Source organism: Gossypium arboreum, chromosome 5, assembly GCF_025698485.1.
Source record: "Gossypium arboreum isolate Shixiya-1 chromosome 5, ASM2569848v2, whole genome shotgun sequence".
Classification (NCBI taxonomy): domain Eukaryota; kingdom Viridiplantae; phylum Streptophyta; class Magnoliopsida; order Malvales; family Malvaceae; genus Gossypium; species Gossypium arboreum.
In genome coordinates this window covers 91,680,457-91,698,359 of record NC_069074.1, presented here as the reverse complement: position 1 = coordinate 91,698,359, position 17,903 = coordinate 91,680,457, and the positions used below count along the sequence as shown (strand labels likewise).

Below are 17,903 nucleotides of genomic sequence, written 5' to 3'. Positions count from 1 at the left end.
TCAAGTTCAAGGGTTAAAAATTGCATTAACCCTAAAAGGAATTGATCGAGTTTTGTTTGATCTGATTCATGCATAAATTTATTTGGGTTAATATTTAGTACACTGGCAGTTTACTTTTTTTATACGACAAGCAACCTTGAAAATATATCCCTATAGGACAAATGGGGTTAAGATTTTGCCATGTCTATTTAAAAAAAATTAAAAGATTAATATTCGGTACACTAATAAAGTATTTTTCAACTCTACAAATAAAATTAAAAATTATCATGTGTCATATTGATTTTTAAATACAAATTAAATACGCATGATAAAATCTCAACCCATCTAAAATTTCAGCTACTAATATATCAAATATTTATCCAAATATATATAAAAATATTTTTAAGTATAGATAAACATAGGCCAATTGAGTCCTACCTCGACTGGTATCAGCATTGTTGTCGGTGCAGGAGGACATTGTTTCAAGTGTACTAAAATTCATTATCCTTCTTTAAGGATTAGAAAATGGCTATAAATAGTTTTAAGTTTTATATCGAGAAGAATTTGGTGAATTGTTTTTAATATTAGAAAAAGAGAGGAAAAGGCCAGACTTAACTTCATGAGGATGACATTGGAAATTTCTTGCCCACTTAACTTTTTCTGTACCTTTTGAATAAAGAAAATATAAAGTAAAATAATAAGAAATTGGACTTTGAAGCACTCAAAATTGACCAATTTTTTTTTTTTGTAAATTAAAAAAACTTTTAGCAAAATTGATGAATCATTCAATTTGTTAAAGTCGGAATCACAAATAGTTTCTCATATTTTATCAAATTTTCATGAAATTTAATTGTATTTTGTCATTTTCAATGGTATGATTTAAGAAAACTGGCTAAGATAGCGCGATTCAACGTACTCGAACCCTATAATTTTATATTGACAACAATACTCATGTCAATTGAGTTAAAACTCAATCGATTTTAATAAGTATATATTTTTAATTCCATATAGATGATGATATTAAAAGAAAATTCCACGTGACATATTTTGTTCAATCTACGTATTGACGGGTTTTTTTAATAGCGTCAAACATCAAGAGTTGAATTAGTGGATGGAATTAAAAATTAAGTATTTGAATAATTTCATTGTACGTTTTTATCATATCTATTTTTTTTATATATAGTTCTTAGAACTACACATAGCTCATGTCCAACCCTTAAATAAGAGAATAATGCATTTTAGCTCATTCAAACTCATATCCTCCTGCATTGGCAACAATGTCGATGCAAATCGAGCTAAGATTCAATCGATGAAGTTTATTATTTTTAAACATACATCCTCAAACATATTACAATAATAATAATACCAATTAAATTTAAATATCAATTTATTAAATTAAATAAAATATGTCAAAATTACATATTTTTTCGTGGTAGCTCTTCTTATATCTACAATTTCTATACTATTTAAATCTAAGTATTATTATTCAAATATGAATCAATTAAAATTTTCATATGATATTTTAAATCTGCTCAAAATTCGTATTCAAATTTGAATATGTTATTCACAAAAATAAATTGGATTCCGACGTGGGATATCAAAATCCATTTTTTAAAAAAGTTTACTGGAGCAATTCGTTTTTCAGTGATTTCGAAATTATAAATTCGATGAATAAATTTGTATAATTAATATTTAAATTATACGAGTTAATAATAATTTTTATATTGAATTCTTATTTGAGAAATTTTAATTTACTAAATTAAAAGTTAGTATAAGTGGTTTAGTTCAAGAATCAAGTGGTAATTGAAAACGAGGTATTGGGACCTTGTTTCAGTAATTTAAAGCCGTAAATATTTTTATTAAATATTTACAGAGTCATATTATATGTGAATTGAAGTTTGGTCTAGTAATTTTGATGATTTATTGCTCAATTATGGTAAAATGATTAAATTGTAAAAGAAGTAAAAGTTAATTACTTTTGATTTAAAAATAGTGAAGGGACCAAAATGGTAATTAAATCATGATAAAAAATCCCAAGCGGTGGTCACATGATTAAATCCACTAACTTTTGGACTATTTTCATTTAGTCCCAATTAGTTTAGGATTAAATTGAAATTAAGTTTGTTTAGTTAAATTTTAAAATAATTGTAGGACCAATTGTGAAATTAAACCTTCCTTAAATGGCCAAACCGTAGAAATGGTGTGGAATTTTCTAGTTTTGTAGTTAATTGCTATTAGATCCTTATTAATTAGTAATTAAACAAAAATGACTAAATCATAAAAACTATAAAAGTCAATCATTATTAGTTTAAAGGGTTTAATAGGGGGATTAAAATGGTATTTAGCCCATAATTAAATATGGTGAGAGGTGGAATTTGTTTTTAGTGTAAAAATATGTTAATTTTATATTTTTAAAAATAAATAAATTAAGTTAAAAGGAAAAAAAGAAGAGAAATACAAATTATTACTTATGTTGTTCTTTCCAAACCAAAACCACCATTTTCAAGACATGGGAGGTTCGGCCAAGCTTAGCCCGTCGATTTGATGAGTAAATTCCGCCTGTTTTTAGTAATTTTTATGTTTTTCAGTTTGTATTAGCTTAATTTAGCTAATTTGGGGATTAATTTTTAATACTTTCAAATGTTTTGGATTATGCCATTGAGTGGTTTTAGTATATTGTTGAAGTTTTATGATAGCTTATTAAGCTTGATTGTTAAATAAGACTATTTTGTAAAATAGTTTATGTTAATTTTAATGTAAAAGACTAAAATGTGAAAGTGATAAATTGCAAGGACTTAGTGTAAAATAACAGCACGTAGGGGCTGTAGAGAGGTATTGAATAATTTAACTGAAATTAATTATGATTAAAAATGGTTAAATTGCAAGTTTAACCAGGTAAAGAGAAAATTAATCAATCCAATATAAAGTGTGAAAACCATATTAATTAATATAAATCTTAGGCTCAAAATTTTAATCTAATTTTTCAAAACATAATCAAGGCTATATTTTAGTTTTAAGTTAAATCAAAAGAATCAACAATGGTTAAAGTCTATTGTTAGTTGTTGTATTACGTATTGTATTACTATAATTTAATCGAGATAAGTTAAATACGTTATTTATACTTTTAATGATTCTTATATTCTATGATAATATATTTTTTAAATGTTATATTGTACAATAGTATGACATTAAAAACGAAAAATGGAATACCGATTATACTAAATGTTTGCTCAAACAAGCATTATTCATTGATTATACTGAATGCTGGCTAAAATGAGTATTGTCCATTGGTTATGCTGAATGCTTGCTCAAACTAGCATTATCCATTGATTATACTGAATAAGATTTTATGTACGGATGATTGGACACGAACACTGAAATAATGCTCAAAATATTATTTGTTTGATGAAAGATTTGATTGTCGGGAATTTCATTGTCTAAATGCAAAGTTTGATTTATAATGTTTAAGTGGGTAAAAATTTATTGATTATTCACATGAACTTACTAAGCTTTATGTAAGCTTACCTGTATTTGGTTCATTTTTGTAGATTACGTTTTTGTGGATTTGGAAGATTAGAGTAACGCAAGAAATCACACTATCCAGGAATCTTTGGTATACTTTGATTTTGGTTTGATATATATGACATGTAATAGGGCCATTTTGGATTTGTTATATTGGTATTTAGTTTTGTGCAAGTTTACACGTTAGCTTGTGTTGTTATGTTTGATTAACTGTGGAAATACGCATGCTTTATTTAAGTTGAATTATGATATGAAATGAAAAGTTTCGACCTGTAAGGTAACACTCCGCAACCCTATTCCAGTAACAGAACGGAATGTGGGTGTTGCATTTAATACATTATTTGGTATTCGAGTTTAACAATTTTTAAGGTGGTATCTTTGTTATTTTTTGGTTCAATGTGATACCTGTATTTGACAAAAAGTTATATATTTTGGTACTCAAAGGTAACAATATTAACTTTTTTAGTGTTTAGTTTTGGTTTTATGATTGATCTAATGAAAGTTAATTATTAATATTATTATATTTGAATTTTCATGATTTTATTAATTTAATAAAATTTGTGTTAATTGTGAATTTTTTTAATTGTGCATTTAAAATGTCAAATATAATCGATGGATGTGATTTAATTCGGGTTTTAGGGTTGATTTGATGAAAATTAATTGCTAATATTATTAGCTAATGAAGAATTTTTCATGAAATCAACTTTAAAACCTGAATTGATCACTAAAAAAAATTAATATTGTTACATTTAGGTACCAAAATGTATGACTTTTGTAGATACATGCATCGCAATGGACAAAAAAATAACACAAGTGTTACGTTAAAGAAAAAACTATCAACCTCAAGTACCAAATTATGTATTGAGCCTTAAGAAAAATTATAGTGAAATTTGAATAATGGATATTTGATAATTAATATTAGTATCCACTTGTTACTAATGCAAATTTATTTTAGCAGTTACAAACCATTATTTTCAACAGTTACAAACCGTTTTTTACAGTTATAAAAATATTAAATATTTTTCTGATCGTTACATGGAAATATTATCATTTTGCCCTTACTAACTTATGTTTTTGTCCCTTCCAAAATCCTATAAATAGGAGGTATTTTTCTTTCATTTGATACACAATTGAAAAACAAAGTTTCTTCTACTCTCTCTCGACTCTCTCTCATTCTTTCTAAAACTTTAGAATTTTTCTTAAATTGCATTTGAGTTTTAAGCGGGACCGTATATGACCTCTCCAAATTTTCCTGAGAATTGGTCTTAATGTGATTTTTACGATCAATTCTATTTTTAGATTATTTCAGAAGAGCAATACCAATTGAGTTTTACCTTCTTTATTCGGGTGTACGAATATTGAAGAACTATGTTAACATTAGCGAACGACATTTACTATACGATTACAACAATCAGGGCAAATTCATTTCTAAGGCAGCAATTCTTACATAGCACAATAATACTTTATTCATTTAATATTGGTTTATTTTCCAATCAGTGCTAACGAGTTTATTTTGTAATAGTATATTTTCCAACGTATATTTTCCAACACCACTTTAATTAGTATTTAAAATATCTGAATCCAAATATTATCTGCAATATCCAAATTCACATAAAACAACCCAAATACAGCTATCAACATATTGAAAAAGGGAAAAAAATTCTAAAAGAGTGAATTTGACTATAAAATACAATTTAACCGAAGCTAATATAGACCATACCTATTGAAAGTATGGTTTAAATTTGTTGGTAAGACTTGTTGGATCGAGAATCGATCAAAGTATTAATTCATGGAAAGACATCAGATTGATTGCCCTCTAAATTGAGTTAAAAATCATTTAAATTGTTTTTTAGAAATATTTTTATTTTTAAAAATCTATTTAATTAAATCAATTAGATCAATAGAACAATGACTTGATTAATTCATCCATCGAGTTCGATTCTAAAACCTTGGTGTAAAAGGACATTGGGACAATTTTTAAATTGAAATATAATCTATTTTTTTAATATAAAGAAAGTGTAGAGTTGCAACTATTAATACATACTATAATTCTAATAAAAAATTACGAAAACTGGTCACTTTATGATATATTTAGAGAGTCAATTTTAAAAAATAAGAGTGAAACGTAGGAGAGGAATCGAACCAAGACTTAAGTATAAAACCACTAATATTTAACCATTTGATCAAAGGAAATGATAAAAAAAAAGTCAAAAAAACATATTCTATAGGACGCATTTTTACTTTCTCTCTTTAAAATCGACCTATTTTGTTAAATATCCAAAAGGTGACCCATTTTCTTAATTTTTTCTATTTTGACATTTTCAGCAATTTTAGCCCAAAAGATTGGGTATATTTTAAGCTTTTAAAAAATGGAATTATGGACCACAAAAACACTAAATTCAAGTGGGGAAATATTCTTTAGGGATCCAAAATTAATTATTTCCTGATCTCGAATATCCTTTAAATAAAAAAAAAACAAAGGCAGTGGGTCCAAATTTATGCATATAATTTATTTATTTAAATTGGTATAATATCAAATTTAGCTCTTAATATTTATATTTTTTTGTTAATTTGGTTCTTATTTTTTAAGTTAAATTCGGCCCTCAATCTTTTAAAAAAAAAATCAAATTTAATCATCAACCTTTTGAAAATGAGTCGAAATGATTTTTTTAACAAAAAGACAAACTAAAATGTTAAATTTTTAAACACGACAACTTGCATGACTATCAACGTGTACTCCATACTTTTTTATTTTTATGAACTTTTTATATTTTTATAAAATTATTTTTTGACGTGACATATAACACAAATGATGTTATCTTACCATGACGTGCACATGGACTGCCATGTTTAATGTTTTAGTCATCATTTCCATTAAAAAATAATTTTACTCTTTTTTGAAAGGTTAAAGGCCAAATTTAGCTCAAAAAATGAACAAGGGTCAAATTGACAGAAAACGTAAACGTCGTGAGCTAAATTTATCATTATGCCATTTAAATTTATATCTATACTTAACATAGTTGGTGTCACGAGCTAACATAACACCAACTTGATTTGGGAAATTACGAAAATGTCATCTGTAATAAAAATAAATTATATTATTCGAAGATATTTTAATTTTTTTATCTTTTAAAAAAACTAATAAAAAATTTGCATTTGGTGAGATTTAAATCGGTGCAATTTACATCAACAATACATTAATTTTACAAGTGAACTAAAATTTTATTTTAATATAATATTTACATTTTAATTGTTTTACGCATGCTTTATTATTTTCATCATCGTATATCTATACTATTATTGTATATTAGTGTTTTTTGAACAATCTCATTATAGGTTCTAATCATATCTACTCTTTTTGACATAATACCTATAACTACCCATAACCCCTTCTCAAGCCATAAATTGGAGGATAATATGCTTCAACGTATTCGAACCCACATCTTCCTGGATTAGAAATAATATTCATACCAATCGAGATAAGACTCAACCGGCACACTCCACTAATAATTTAATATAAATTAAGATAATAAATAATTGTCTTAGCGCGCAAATTTTTTACAAATTACCAATGACATGTCATTTTTCAATTGGGCTATACAGTGGCAGAGTCAAAATTCTTTATAACTTTTAAAAGGTTAGATTAAATTTTTATTATTTTTTTAAAGATTAAAGTATAATTTTATTATTATTATTTTAAAATTTTATAAATTATAAAGGGTATAAATTAAAAATCTACCATTTTAAGTGAGGTCATGATCTCCTGATTCTCTTAGTGGCCCCCGCCCCCGCCACTGGGGCTGTAACTCTTACTATATTAAAATAATAATTAATATTTGATTAAGTCAAATTATGATTTTTGACTCTGCTTTAATTAAATAAATTATTAAAAATTTATAAATAAAAAATTCATGTCTTTCTCTAAACTGATTTGTCAATCAATTTCCTATCTAAAGAGTCGGTTTTGGGTTTGGATCAAGAACCACCCAAATTATTGGTCCGGAAAAATGCTTTGAACTAATTGAACCGAAAATTTTGTTAAGAAATTAATTGAATCAGTTTTTATTTTATTTATTAATTTTATAATATTTTATTTAATCAAATTGTCCTGATCGGACCGGCAAACTTATGGCACAATCAATTCGACCACCGTTGATATAATATATGAAAACTTGAAAATGTGCTTCCAGACAAAATAAAACATAGAACACATTGGTGGCTCTTTGCAACACTTTGTGTTCCGGCACCCGACCATCGAGATCTCGACAGTCAACTATGTTTTAAGTTCCGGATCCAGCGATGTCGAATACAATCGGAGATCGACAACAAATATAACAAAATTTACCCGGTAACTAGAGATCGTCGGAAAGTGAGGACCCGAATCACAGATATCTCAGTTCTTTAAGGGATTGAATCATACACGAAGCCGCGGAGTTGTCCGCTTCTTTTACTCTCGACTTTTTGTCCCCGGTGATATAAAAGATGCCATCTTCGGTCGGAATTTTAACTGCAGATACGAATTTCTTCTCGTGTGGGGGACCTTCGTCTTTCTCGAGCCTGAAAGTTGAAGCAATAAAGGGTTAAAGGATTAGATATTATCACGAAACGGATTCGACAATGGCCGAGAATATCGTAACAGAGGCAAAACATGGAATGAACATCTATATCATACACTAGGTTACTTGGAACCCGGCATTGTTCTTCGGGATTTCGTCAAGACAATAACAATACAAAATCTATTAACATAGGCAAAACATCATATGAAGATATGTATCGAGAACGGTATCTAAACTCCGAACCCGGATTCGTCCTTCAATATTTTAACATGGGAGAAACAAGGAACGGACATATGCATCAAGAACGGAATCTGAACTCGCAACTCAGATTTGTCCTTTGAAACTGCATCATGTCAATAAAAAGACTCGATATCTTAACATAGGAGAAACAAGGAACAAACGTAGGCATCGAGAACGGTATCTAAACTCCGAACCCGGATCCGTCCTTCAATATTTTAACATAGGAGAAACAAGGAACGAACATATGTATTGAGAACGACAACACAAGACATTTTATGATAAGCAAAGTATGAACATATGTATCGAGAACAGGATCTGAACTCGCCACCCGGATTTGTCCTTCGAAACTCTGCATCATGTCACATATTTTAACATAGGAGAAACAAGGAACAAACATCGGCATCGAGAACGGTATCGAAACTCCGAACCTGGATTCGTCCTAAAAAGTCGCAATATGACAATAACAATACAAGACATTTTAACATAGGCAAATGTATCGAACACTATCTGAACTAAGAACCCGGATTTGTCCTTCAAAAACAGCATCATGACAATCACAAAAACATCGGATGAACATTCGCATTAAGAACCGTATCCGAACTTGGAACCTGGACTTGTCCTTCAAATTTGCATCATGAAAAAAAGAGCACAAGACATTTTAACATAGGCAGAACATTGAATGAACATATGTATCAACAACGGTAGTTTTGGAACTCAGAACCCGGACTCGTGTTTCGAAATTGCATCACGACAATAAGAATAAAAGCCTTACTCGTAGATAGGTTTGGGCCATTTCTTTTTCATGCAAAGCTTGTGCAGTTTTTGCTTCGCTTCTTTGATTTCTAAAGACCCATTAATCTCGTCGATTCCGAGTGAATCAACATCAACAACTATGGATGTCGATAACCTTTGCAAAGCTTCCCTCACCGCATTAAGCTTCGCAATGTCTTTTCGATCCGAAGAACCGGAAGCAATAAACTCCCCGTCAACAAATACAGTAGCAATGTTTTTTACGCCATTATTCCAATGCTTTATGTCAACGTACTTCCCTTGCTTTTGACATATCTCGAACAATAAGCTAACCGGTTGAGGTTGTTGTTGTAAAGCTTCTGGCGTAACTATCGGCTCTAATAAACCTCTAAAGATCTGCAACATATACTTAGAAGGATATCATCAGCATCGACGTCATAAATACCAACCGAATACGAATCATAACAACGGAAAACGTTGAACTACATAATAACATACCACCCAGAGTGATATCAGATCAAATCTGATGTCAATGTAAACGGCCGCAGCCAGAGCTTCGACAACGTCAGCTAAAACCTTGGGTGCTTTCATCGATCCACCATGAGCCACCAATTCATCTTCTTTAGTAACAGCCTCAGCAAATTCTTTAACCTTACATTAGAAAAGAAAAACCAGTTGAGAGGAGGTCAGGCTCGTTCAAGGAGAAAGTATTTACTAAAAGGTATACATATTAATCCCTATACATTAAATCAAATAAGAAATTAGGTCCTTTTTTATAAACTTTTTCTTCATTTCAACCATTAAAAATTGTTAACAAAAGGACCACTTACATTTCTATAGTTAAAAAGTAATCACCGAATGCAATTATCTAATTATTTTGTCAATCATAATCAATTTATTCTTTTATCTTATATAAATGGACTAATTTATTCATTTATTTGACATCCCACATACTCTTTTCACAAATATTCATATATATAAGTGAAGTGGTCCTACTCTGTCAACCTAGGCTCTCTATGACTAGGAAAACAAAACCCAAGTAGGCATAATATTGATCACCATTGAGGGATCACCAGCTCGACAACTCGAAGACTAGAACCTCCACTAAACAACATTCAAATAATTTCTCATTCACATGCTTGAAGTTGTGGATATTGTACGGTCTCTTTTCCACAGTATTTCAATCTCAAATTTCTACATTAAAAAAGAAAAACAGAAGATTGAAACATAAAAAATAAAACAGAACATAAACGATGAGTTACCTTTTGTGCAAGACCCACAACATTGTGTCTTACAAACTGAAAAAGGCCATGTTTAACGGCAACCCGAGCAAGTTTCTCGGTACTAATATTTGCAGCTCGGATCAAGGACAGTTGACCGGGGTCAAGGTTGGGGTAAGCCAAGAAAACATGGTTGGTAAACGCAAGGCCAAGAGCGGCGTCGCCGACGAACTCAAGACGCTCATACGACGGCGCGTCGGAGTACGATGAGTGAGTCAGGGCGTCTTCGAGGAGGCGTTTGTCTCGAAACCTATAGTTGAGTATCCTCTCGACGGCATCTAAGGAAGCTCTCATGTCGGAAAAGGAAGTGGCGGCGTTGGTGGAGTATGTAGCGGCGACACGGCGGAGTAAGAAGAAAGGTCCGGGCAAAGGAAAGAAAAATGAAAGCAGAGTTCGAATAAGGAAAAAGAAGAGTAAAAACAAGTAAACGTCACATCGAAATCACGTAATAAAGTAAGTATTTTTTATTCTCATGTCTTGTCGTATCGTATTTTTTTATTTTATTTTTTAAAATTATAATATTTTTATATTATACATTTCGGAGTTCAAAACTGTCATTCCCGACAATATTGGTCTCAATATTTAAATTTACCTTCTTTTCTTATTAATACTTTATCATTATACCCAACTATTTATTAATAAATTATAATATTTTTGATGCTGGTGCTTATCTCGAGCTTGACTCAATAGTTATATAATCAAGTTCGAATTATTTTGAAGTACAACTCAATTGTTTATGAGCGTTGATATCTCATTTACACCAATAATATAGTGACAACGCTACTCCCTCTGGAATAACTATTTATAGCCATTGCCAACTTGTTTTCCTTCTCTGTCGTTCCAAGTTTATTAACTTACGCACTTTCTATTTACCTGCATAATTTTTATACAAATCTTAAATATATTATATTAATTTTTTTATCCATACGATGTGTAGAGGCCTAAATTTATCCGGAGCTCAATAAACCTTAAAACCCAAAATAAAAATCCAAAGTCCAAACTATAACTTAATTACAAGCCCAATCACCTAAACCCTAATGGCCCATTTATGAAATAATAAAAAAACCAAAAATAAATAAAGTCCAAATATTTTTACAAACCACCAAATACCATCCCACTAACTCCAACAACCCACTAAACCACCTCACTTGCCACTAACTCCAACAACCCCACTAAACCACTCCAACCACCCCACTAAACCACTCCACTAAACAACCCCAACCACCCCACTAAACTACCCCACTAACTTCATCACCCCACTTGCCTATAAAAAAAAAAAAAGGGAATCAGTTGTAAAATTTGGCTATAAAAGCCATTCAAGACTATTGTAAAGAGGGTAGTTTTTGGAGAAGTTAGTTTTTGAAGATTAATTAAAAATCAAAGTAAAAGAGGTTTTTTTGTCTATCATCGTTTTAAGTTCTTTGTTTGTTTATTGTTTTCCTTTCAATTTTATTTTGGTTTTTATACGAAAGTAAAAATAAAAGTAAGAAGCTTACTCATATTTTCATTACCGAAAAAGTTTTTTTGAGGTCCGGCCATTGTCACGGTGTATAATGGAATGACGGCCGTGGGCGTCCGGGACCAGAGCAAAGCCGGACCGATGGCCGAATTTAGAAGGGAGGGGGAGAGTGTTATTTTGAATATTGTTATTATTTTCTATTATTATTATTATTATTATTATTATTACTAATACCACTATTATCATCATTATTACTATTATATTATAATACATTTTCATTATTATTGCTATTGTGTTTTTACTATTATTATTATTATATTTTCCTTTTTGTATTTACTTATACGTTATTATTTTTATATTAACTAATTTAATAAATATATATTTTTAGCATATTTATTTTATTTACATATCATTACTCTTATTATTATTATTTCATTATCTATTCTATTTATAATTTTTAAATAATTTCAAACATATCATTACTCTTATTATTATTATTTCATCATCTATTCTATTTATAATTTTTAAATAATTTCAAACATTTAGCTTATTCATTATTTCCTTTTTATTATTTGTTTGACGATTTATTTTACCTTCGTATTTATCGTTATTATTCATATTTGTGTTTATGTTTATCTTGTTATGGTTATTGATTTTTATTTGTTATGCATTTTTTATTATCTCGTTCCATCACGAATTTAGGTTTTATGTAACCCAATAATAATTCTTTCATAAAAGTAAATATTCCGTATTTGGTAATTCGAGATAATCGTGCCCTAACTTACTGGGTTTTGACTTTTCTCATTTAACCTAAATATATAATACTCTTTTAAATCGCAATACGAGTTTTGAAAAATCCTTATTCTCGGAGATACGAGGTGTTGTGCCTTAACTTACCGGGTATGACATTCTGTTACCTCGAGATAAGATTTTTGCTAACAAAGGCAATATTCGACATTTGGAAATTCGAGATATCGTGCCCTAACTTATTGAGTTTCAATTTTTCTCGTTTACACTAAATGATCGAATACCCTTTTAAAAAGGGTTAAAACACATGAATTTCAAATAAAGGCAAGCTCATTCTCAAAGTTCGAAATGCCGTGTCCTAACTTACTGGGCGTGACGTTTTATTATTTCGAGATGAGGGAGCCCTTAACATCCGTTTTAATTTATTCAATCATTTTTAAATTAGCATTAATACAAAGAAGGATCGTATTTTAAATTCTTTTAAGTTTTCAAATTTTCGACACTAAGACACTAATTAATCAACTAGGTACCAATTTTGGGCGTATTGAGGGTGCTAACTCTTCCTCGTGCGTAACCGACTCCCGAACCTGTTTTCTTGATTTGCGTAGACCAAAATCGTTGTTAAAATAAATCAAACTATTTATTAAAAACAACCACTTTTACTAGGTGACCCGATCACACCTCATCAAAAAGGATTGGCGGCGACTCCTCTATTCGTTTTCATTTTCAGAATCTAAGTCGATCCCCGTTTTTCAAAAAAAATGGTTTCGACACTATGCACGAATATTAATAAAATATATTATGATATATTATAGATTTTATTAAATTGTAATTCAACAATTTTAATATTAAAATATAAAAATTAACTTTAAAATTTCAATTTAAAAAAATCATTCCAAGTGTTTTAATTTTAAAACATACTAATTTTAAAAAACTATTTTAAAATTGAAATATTTAAAGAATAATAATATTTTAAGAAAAACATTATTTAAAAAATATTTATGGTATTACAACATTTATTTAATTTAATATATAATTACAATTACAATATTTATTTGATATACGATTTAAAAATATTTAAATAATGAAAATGTCCCTTAAATTATATTGAAAAATAAATGAATAAATGAAGACATGAAATCATTTTTGTGAAAATTGTTTCATGATCTACAAGGGCGAATTTGGGGGGTAGCAGGTGCCTGGTCCCCTTAAAATAAAAAAATTTAACCCTTTAAAATTTTTAAAATTTTAAATCAGTAAAGATAAAATCATACTTTAACTCTTGTAAAAATGATAAAATTTTGATTTAATCTTTTAAAATTACATTTTACTATCGTAAAAATTATAATTTAATTTCGATCCTTCTAATTTTTTTTTACTTCACCCCGATGATCTACTTAATAATAACCCTTAAAACAATGAGTTTAAATTTTTTTTACATTCTCATTATAAATTTTAAGAAAATTTTTATGTTATAAAAATTTTATATTTAAAACAGTAATATATATATAATATGGCTAGAAAGTAAAGTCTGAATACACTTTTTTTGTTTTTAACCAATATTATATAATTGCCAAATATCATTTAATTAGAAGGTGTAATTCGATAAGAATCATTTACCTTACAGTTACATTCGTTAAAAAAAATTGTTTCAACCAATTAAAAAGTATCACATCGGTATTTTTAAAAACTTTTTTTGACAAAATAAAAGTTTAAACTTATGGTTAGACCTATTAATGGGCTGAACTACTCGTCTTGACTTGAAGGTAGAGTGTTCAATCGGTTAACCAACCCGAACTAGGATTAACCGAATTAACTGGCTCTTTTAAACCCTTATCCGTTAAGCGAATCGAAATTTTTTTAAAAAAATTTAACCGAACCGACCTTTTTTGGTTAATTTGGTCGGTTAACCGAAATTTATATGTTTATTGATTTTTGGTTAAAACAAGTATAAAACATATAAAAAATTAACCGATGGATCAACTTTAGTTAGTAAAAAACTTCAATCACCGAATTGCACAAAATTCTAACTTAAATTCAAATGCAGCAATCAGAATTAACAATTAAAAATCAGAACTCACCGGAATGTCTACTCTTTTTGATTTGAACAAACTCTACAATCACTCATTGCTCATGGTCATCAATGTGACAGCCCTAATTTGACCCTAGTCGGGAAGTGGTTTTGGGACCACAAAATCGAGTCACAAAAATAATTAAATGTTAAATTCTATGCCTATTATAAGTGAAAGTGTATGTGTGAAAATTTCATGCTTTGATTTTGTCATTTAAATGTGAAATTAATTAAAAAGGACTTATGTGAAAAATATTGAAATTGTGATAGGTTGAAGTGTAGTGGTCAAATATTGCATGGATTAAAATATGGGGATTTGCATGTCAAATTCCCCATTTTTATGTAAGCGGCCGGCCATGATGATGGTTGAATAGCCATATATGCATTATATATTATATTATAATAGTTAATGGTTTAAATTATGAAATAAAAAAAAAAAGGGAAGCCATACATCCTTGTCTTGTTCTTGCCAAATGTTGAGAAAGAAAGAAGAAATATAATTATTAAATGATTTTTGGCCACTATATAGGTAAGTGGACAGTAATGGACCACCATTAAAAGGTTTTGATATTAAATTACAAAGATTAATTTAGTAATTGGCTTATTAAAATGAAATATAATAAAACAAAGCCACATTAGAGTTCATCTTTTCTTCATTCTTTCCAACCGACAATAAGTGAGAAAAGGAGATTATGGGCAGTTTATGGGTTATTTATTACAACAAGAGAAAAAGATGATAATAATGCTGATTAATGTTGTTTATTAAAGAGTATCTTAATGCTATCCAAATATGTAATCTTTGTAACTTTAAGTTTCATGAACAAATATAAATTCTTATTGTATTCATGTTGCCCAAATTGAAACGAATTGGATAATGGTTGTGTTTGTGTTGACCATTTGTGAGTAATAAAGATGTTTTTATTTATTTGTAATTAAATGATAGGATGGTTTGAGTTTGAACTTGATTTGATATTTGAGTTAGTTAATATATATTAATTTATTATTATGTTTTAATTGTGAAATAAATAGATCGGTTATAAGCCAGGGATAAGAGAAGGTCGTGGAATAATCATCTCTGACTTGAGGTAAATTCACATGCAATAAGCATTGTTAAATTTATGTTTCTAATGCTTTAATATCGTATAAATTGTATATACGTGAATATTTTAATGTCTGGCGACATATCGACAAAATGTGGCACTTAGTGTGCGGGGTAATCAAATATGGTACTTAGTGTACGAAATATTGAGAATGACACTTAGGCACTTAGTGTGCGAGCTATTGAGAATGACATTTAATGTGCAAAATATCGAATGATTCAAAGGGCAATTATAAATTGTGATTGAATGATTAAATAGAGCAAAGTGAACATGTATGCATGCTATATTATATGAATTGTTTATTAGACGACTTTATAATGGTGATATTCGGGCTTTGAGCCTAGCAAGCTTTAAACTAGTGAATAATATTATCGGGCTTTGGGCCTAGCAGGCTATAATCCCGGTGAAATGATATCAGGCTTCAAGCCTAGTATGCGAAATGCCGGTGAATGAGTTCAGACTTAAAGTCTAGCAGGCTTCGTGCCGGTGACGAATTCGGGTTTAGAACCTAGCAGGCTAAATGATGATGATTTGATAAAAGTCTAAGACTATGAGACCTTGTGTTAAATCGACAATTGAATTCGTTCAATACATTAAGTTGGCCAGGTATGTGATATATACTTATGCATGTTAGATCGATTGGAATTGAATCATGAAGGTGAAATGAGAAGCATAGGTGAAAATGCCTATGTCATATATGTGAGTAAGGGTAAAACCATCGTAAATTATCGATAAGGGTGGGCTATGTGCGGAACCATCTTATAATTGCTAATTTGAACGGTTGTGTGCGAATCATTGAGTATGATGTATTGTATTGAGATTATGCTTAAGTGAAATTATAGATGTGATGAAATTGATTGGTGATATACATGTTTAAATAATATGAATGCAAAGAATGTGTGAAAGAGTAAATTTGTAATAAATCTGCTTGGGACAGCAGCAGTAACGTGATTTTGGAAAATCACCATAAATTGTGGGAGTTGAGTTAGAAGCTGAATAAATTATGCAATTAAAGCTTAATGAGTCTAGTTTCTTATAAAAAAAACCGTGTAAGCAGATAATGAGATATTTGAAGTGGCGTGGGATAGAGTCAAATGACTTCGGGGTCCCCTGTTCTATTTTTAGAAAATCATTATAATTTGTACAAAAATAGTTAATAGATAAAATTTATATTCTTAGACTCTTTAATGAGTCTAGTTTCAAATGAAATCAACGAGAACATATTTTGAATTCTGTACAATGAGAAATTTGATTCATTGTGAAGAGTGGTTAGATTAGTCAAACAGTGAAATAGGGGAATTTTTAAGAAAAATCTGGTATTGATTGGCCAAACCAAAAATTCTGAAAATTTTATGGATAGAAGATATATGAGTCTATTTTCAGGGAAAATTAACGGCAATTGATTTGGAGTTTCATAGCTCCAGTTATAAATAAATTAGCGACTGTTGCTCAGGAAGACAGCTTGTCGTGAACTTGAGTATATGTTGTAAACATTGATAAAACATGTAAATGAGCTGCTAATTGTTTTCTTAAGAACTTACTAAGCATAAAGCTTACCCTCCTTCTTTCCCATGTTCTCTAGGGTTGCCAGGTTTGCTCGGGTTGGAGTTCGCCGGAGATGTTATCACACTGTCGAGCTAACGCTATGGGTGTAGTGATTTCAAATACTTTGAGTCTATGGCATGTATAGGTGTGTAAATATTAGAGTATGTGATCTGGCTTTAACCATATGTGTTGGCCTATTTTGATTATGGGGTTGTAAATCCATTTTAATTATGCATGAATGTGCTATGGTATTACGTGATGAGTTTATAATGATTAAAGTATGAATTTTCCAAGTTTTTCTTAAGTTCTCGGTTTAGTCCCAAACCACCCTAGATGTATGTTTTGGGTCTCGTGAACCCATTTAAGGGACAAAATTTTTGTGAAATGAAAAGTTAAAAATTGATCAAAATTTTATGGCTCGATTTTTTTTTATATATAGAGTTGATTGAGTTTAAGTCAGGTGACACCTCAAACCCTGTTCCGGCGAGGGATACGGGCGAGAGGTGTTACATTTAGTGGTATCAGAGCTATGGTTTAGTTGGTTCTCGGACTAACATAGCAAGTATAAGAGTCTAGCTATACATGCCGTAAGTAAAGCGTGATAGTGTGATATCTCCCGGCTCTTATAAATTGTTTTGCTCAGGTAATGATGTA

General features: G+C 29.6%; 1 protein-coding gene and 1 long non-coding RNA gene across 2 annotated transcripts; one reads left to right on the top strand and one right to left on the bottom strand.

The window, feature by feature from the left end:
• The first annotated feature begins 2,439 nt into the window (after positions 1-2,439).
• On the top strand, positions 2,440-3,763 carry LOC108452826 (uncharacterized). The gene is made up of 2 exons (XR_001866455.1): positions 2,440-2,527; positions 3,528-3,763. It is a non-coding gene; the product is annotated as an uncharacterized LOC108452826 (long non-coding RNA).
• Positions 3,764-7,627: 3,864 nt separating this feature from the next.
• Positions 7,628-10,783, bottom strand: LOC108450774 (ribonuclease 3-like protein 2). Its single transcript, XM_017748536.2, has 4 exons — positions 10,310-10,783; positions 9,546-9,698; positions 9,070-9,443; positions 7,628-8,058 (listed from the first exon to the last, which is right to left on the bottom strand). Exons 1-4 carry the CDS (start codon positions 10,619-10,621, stop codon positions 7,884-7,886), a joined length of 1,014 nt encoding a protein of 337 aa, XP_017604025.1. The 5' UTR covers positions 10,622-10,783; the 3' UTR covers positions 7,628-7,883.
• Positions 10,784-17,903: the final 7,120 nt, after the last annotated feature.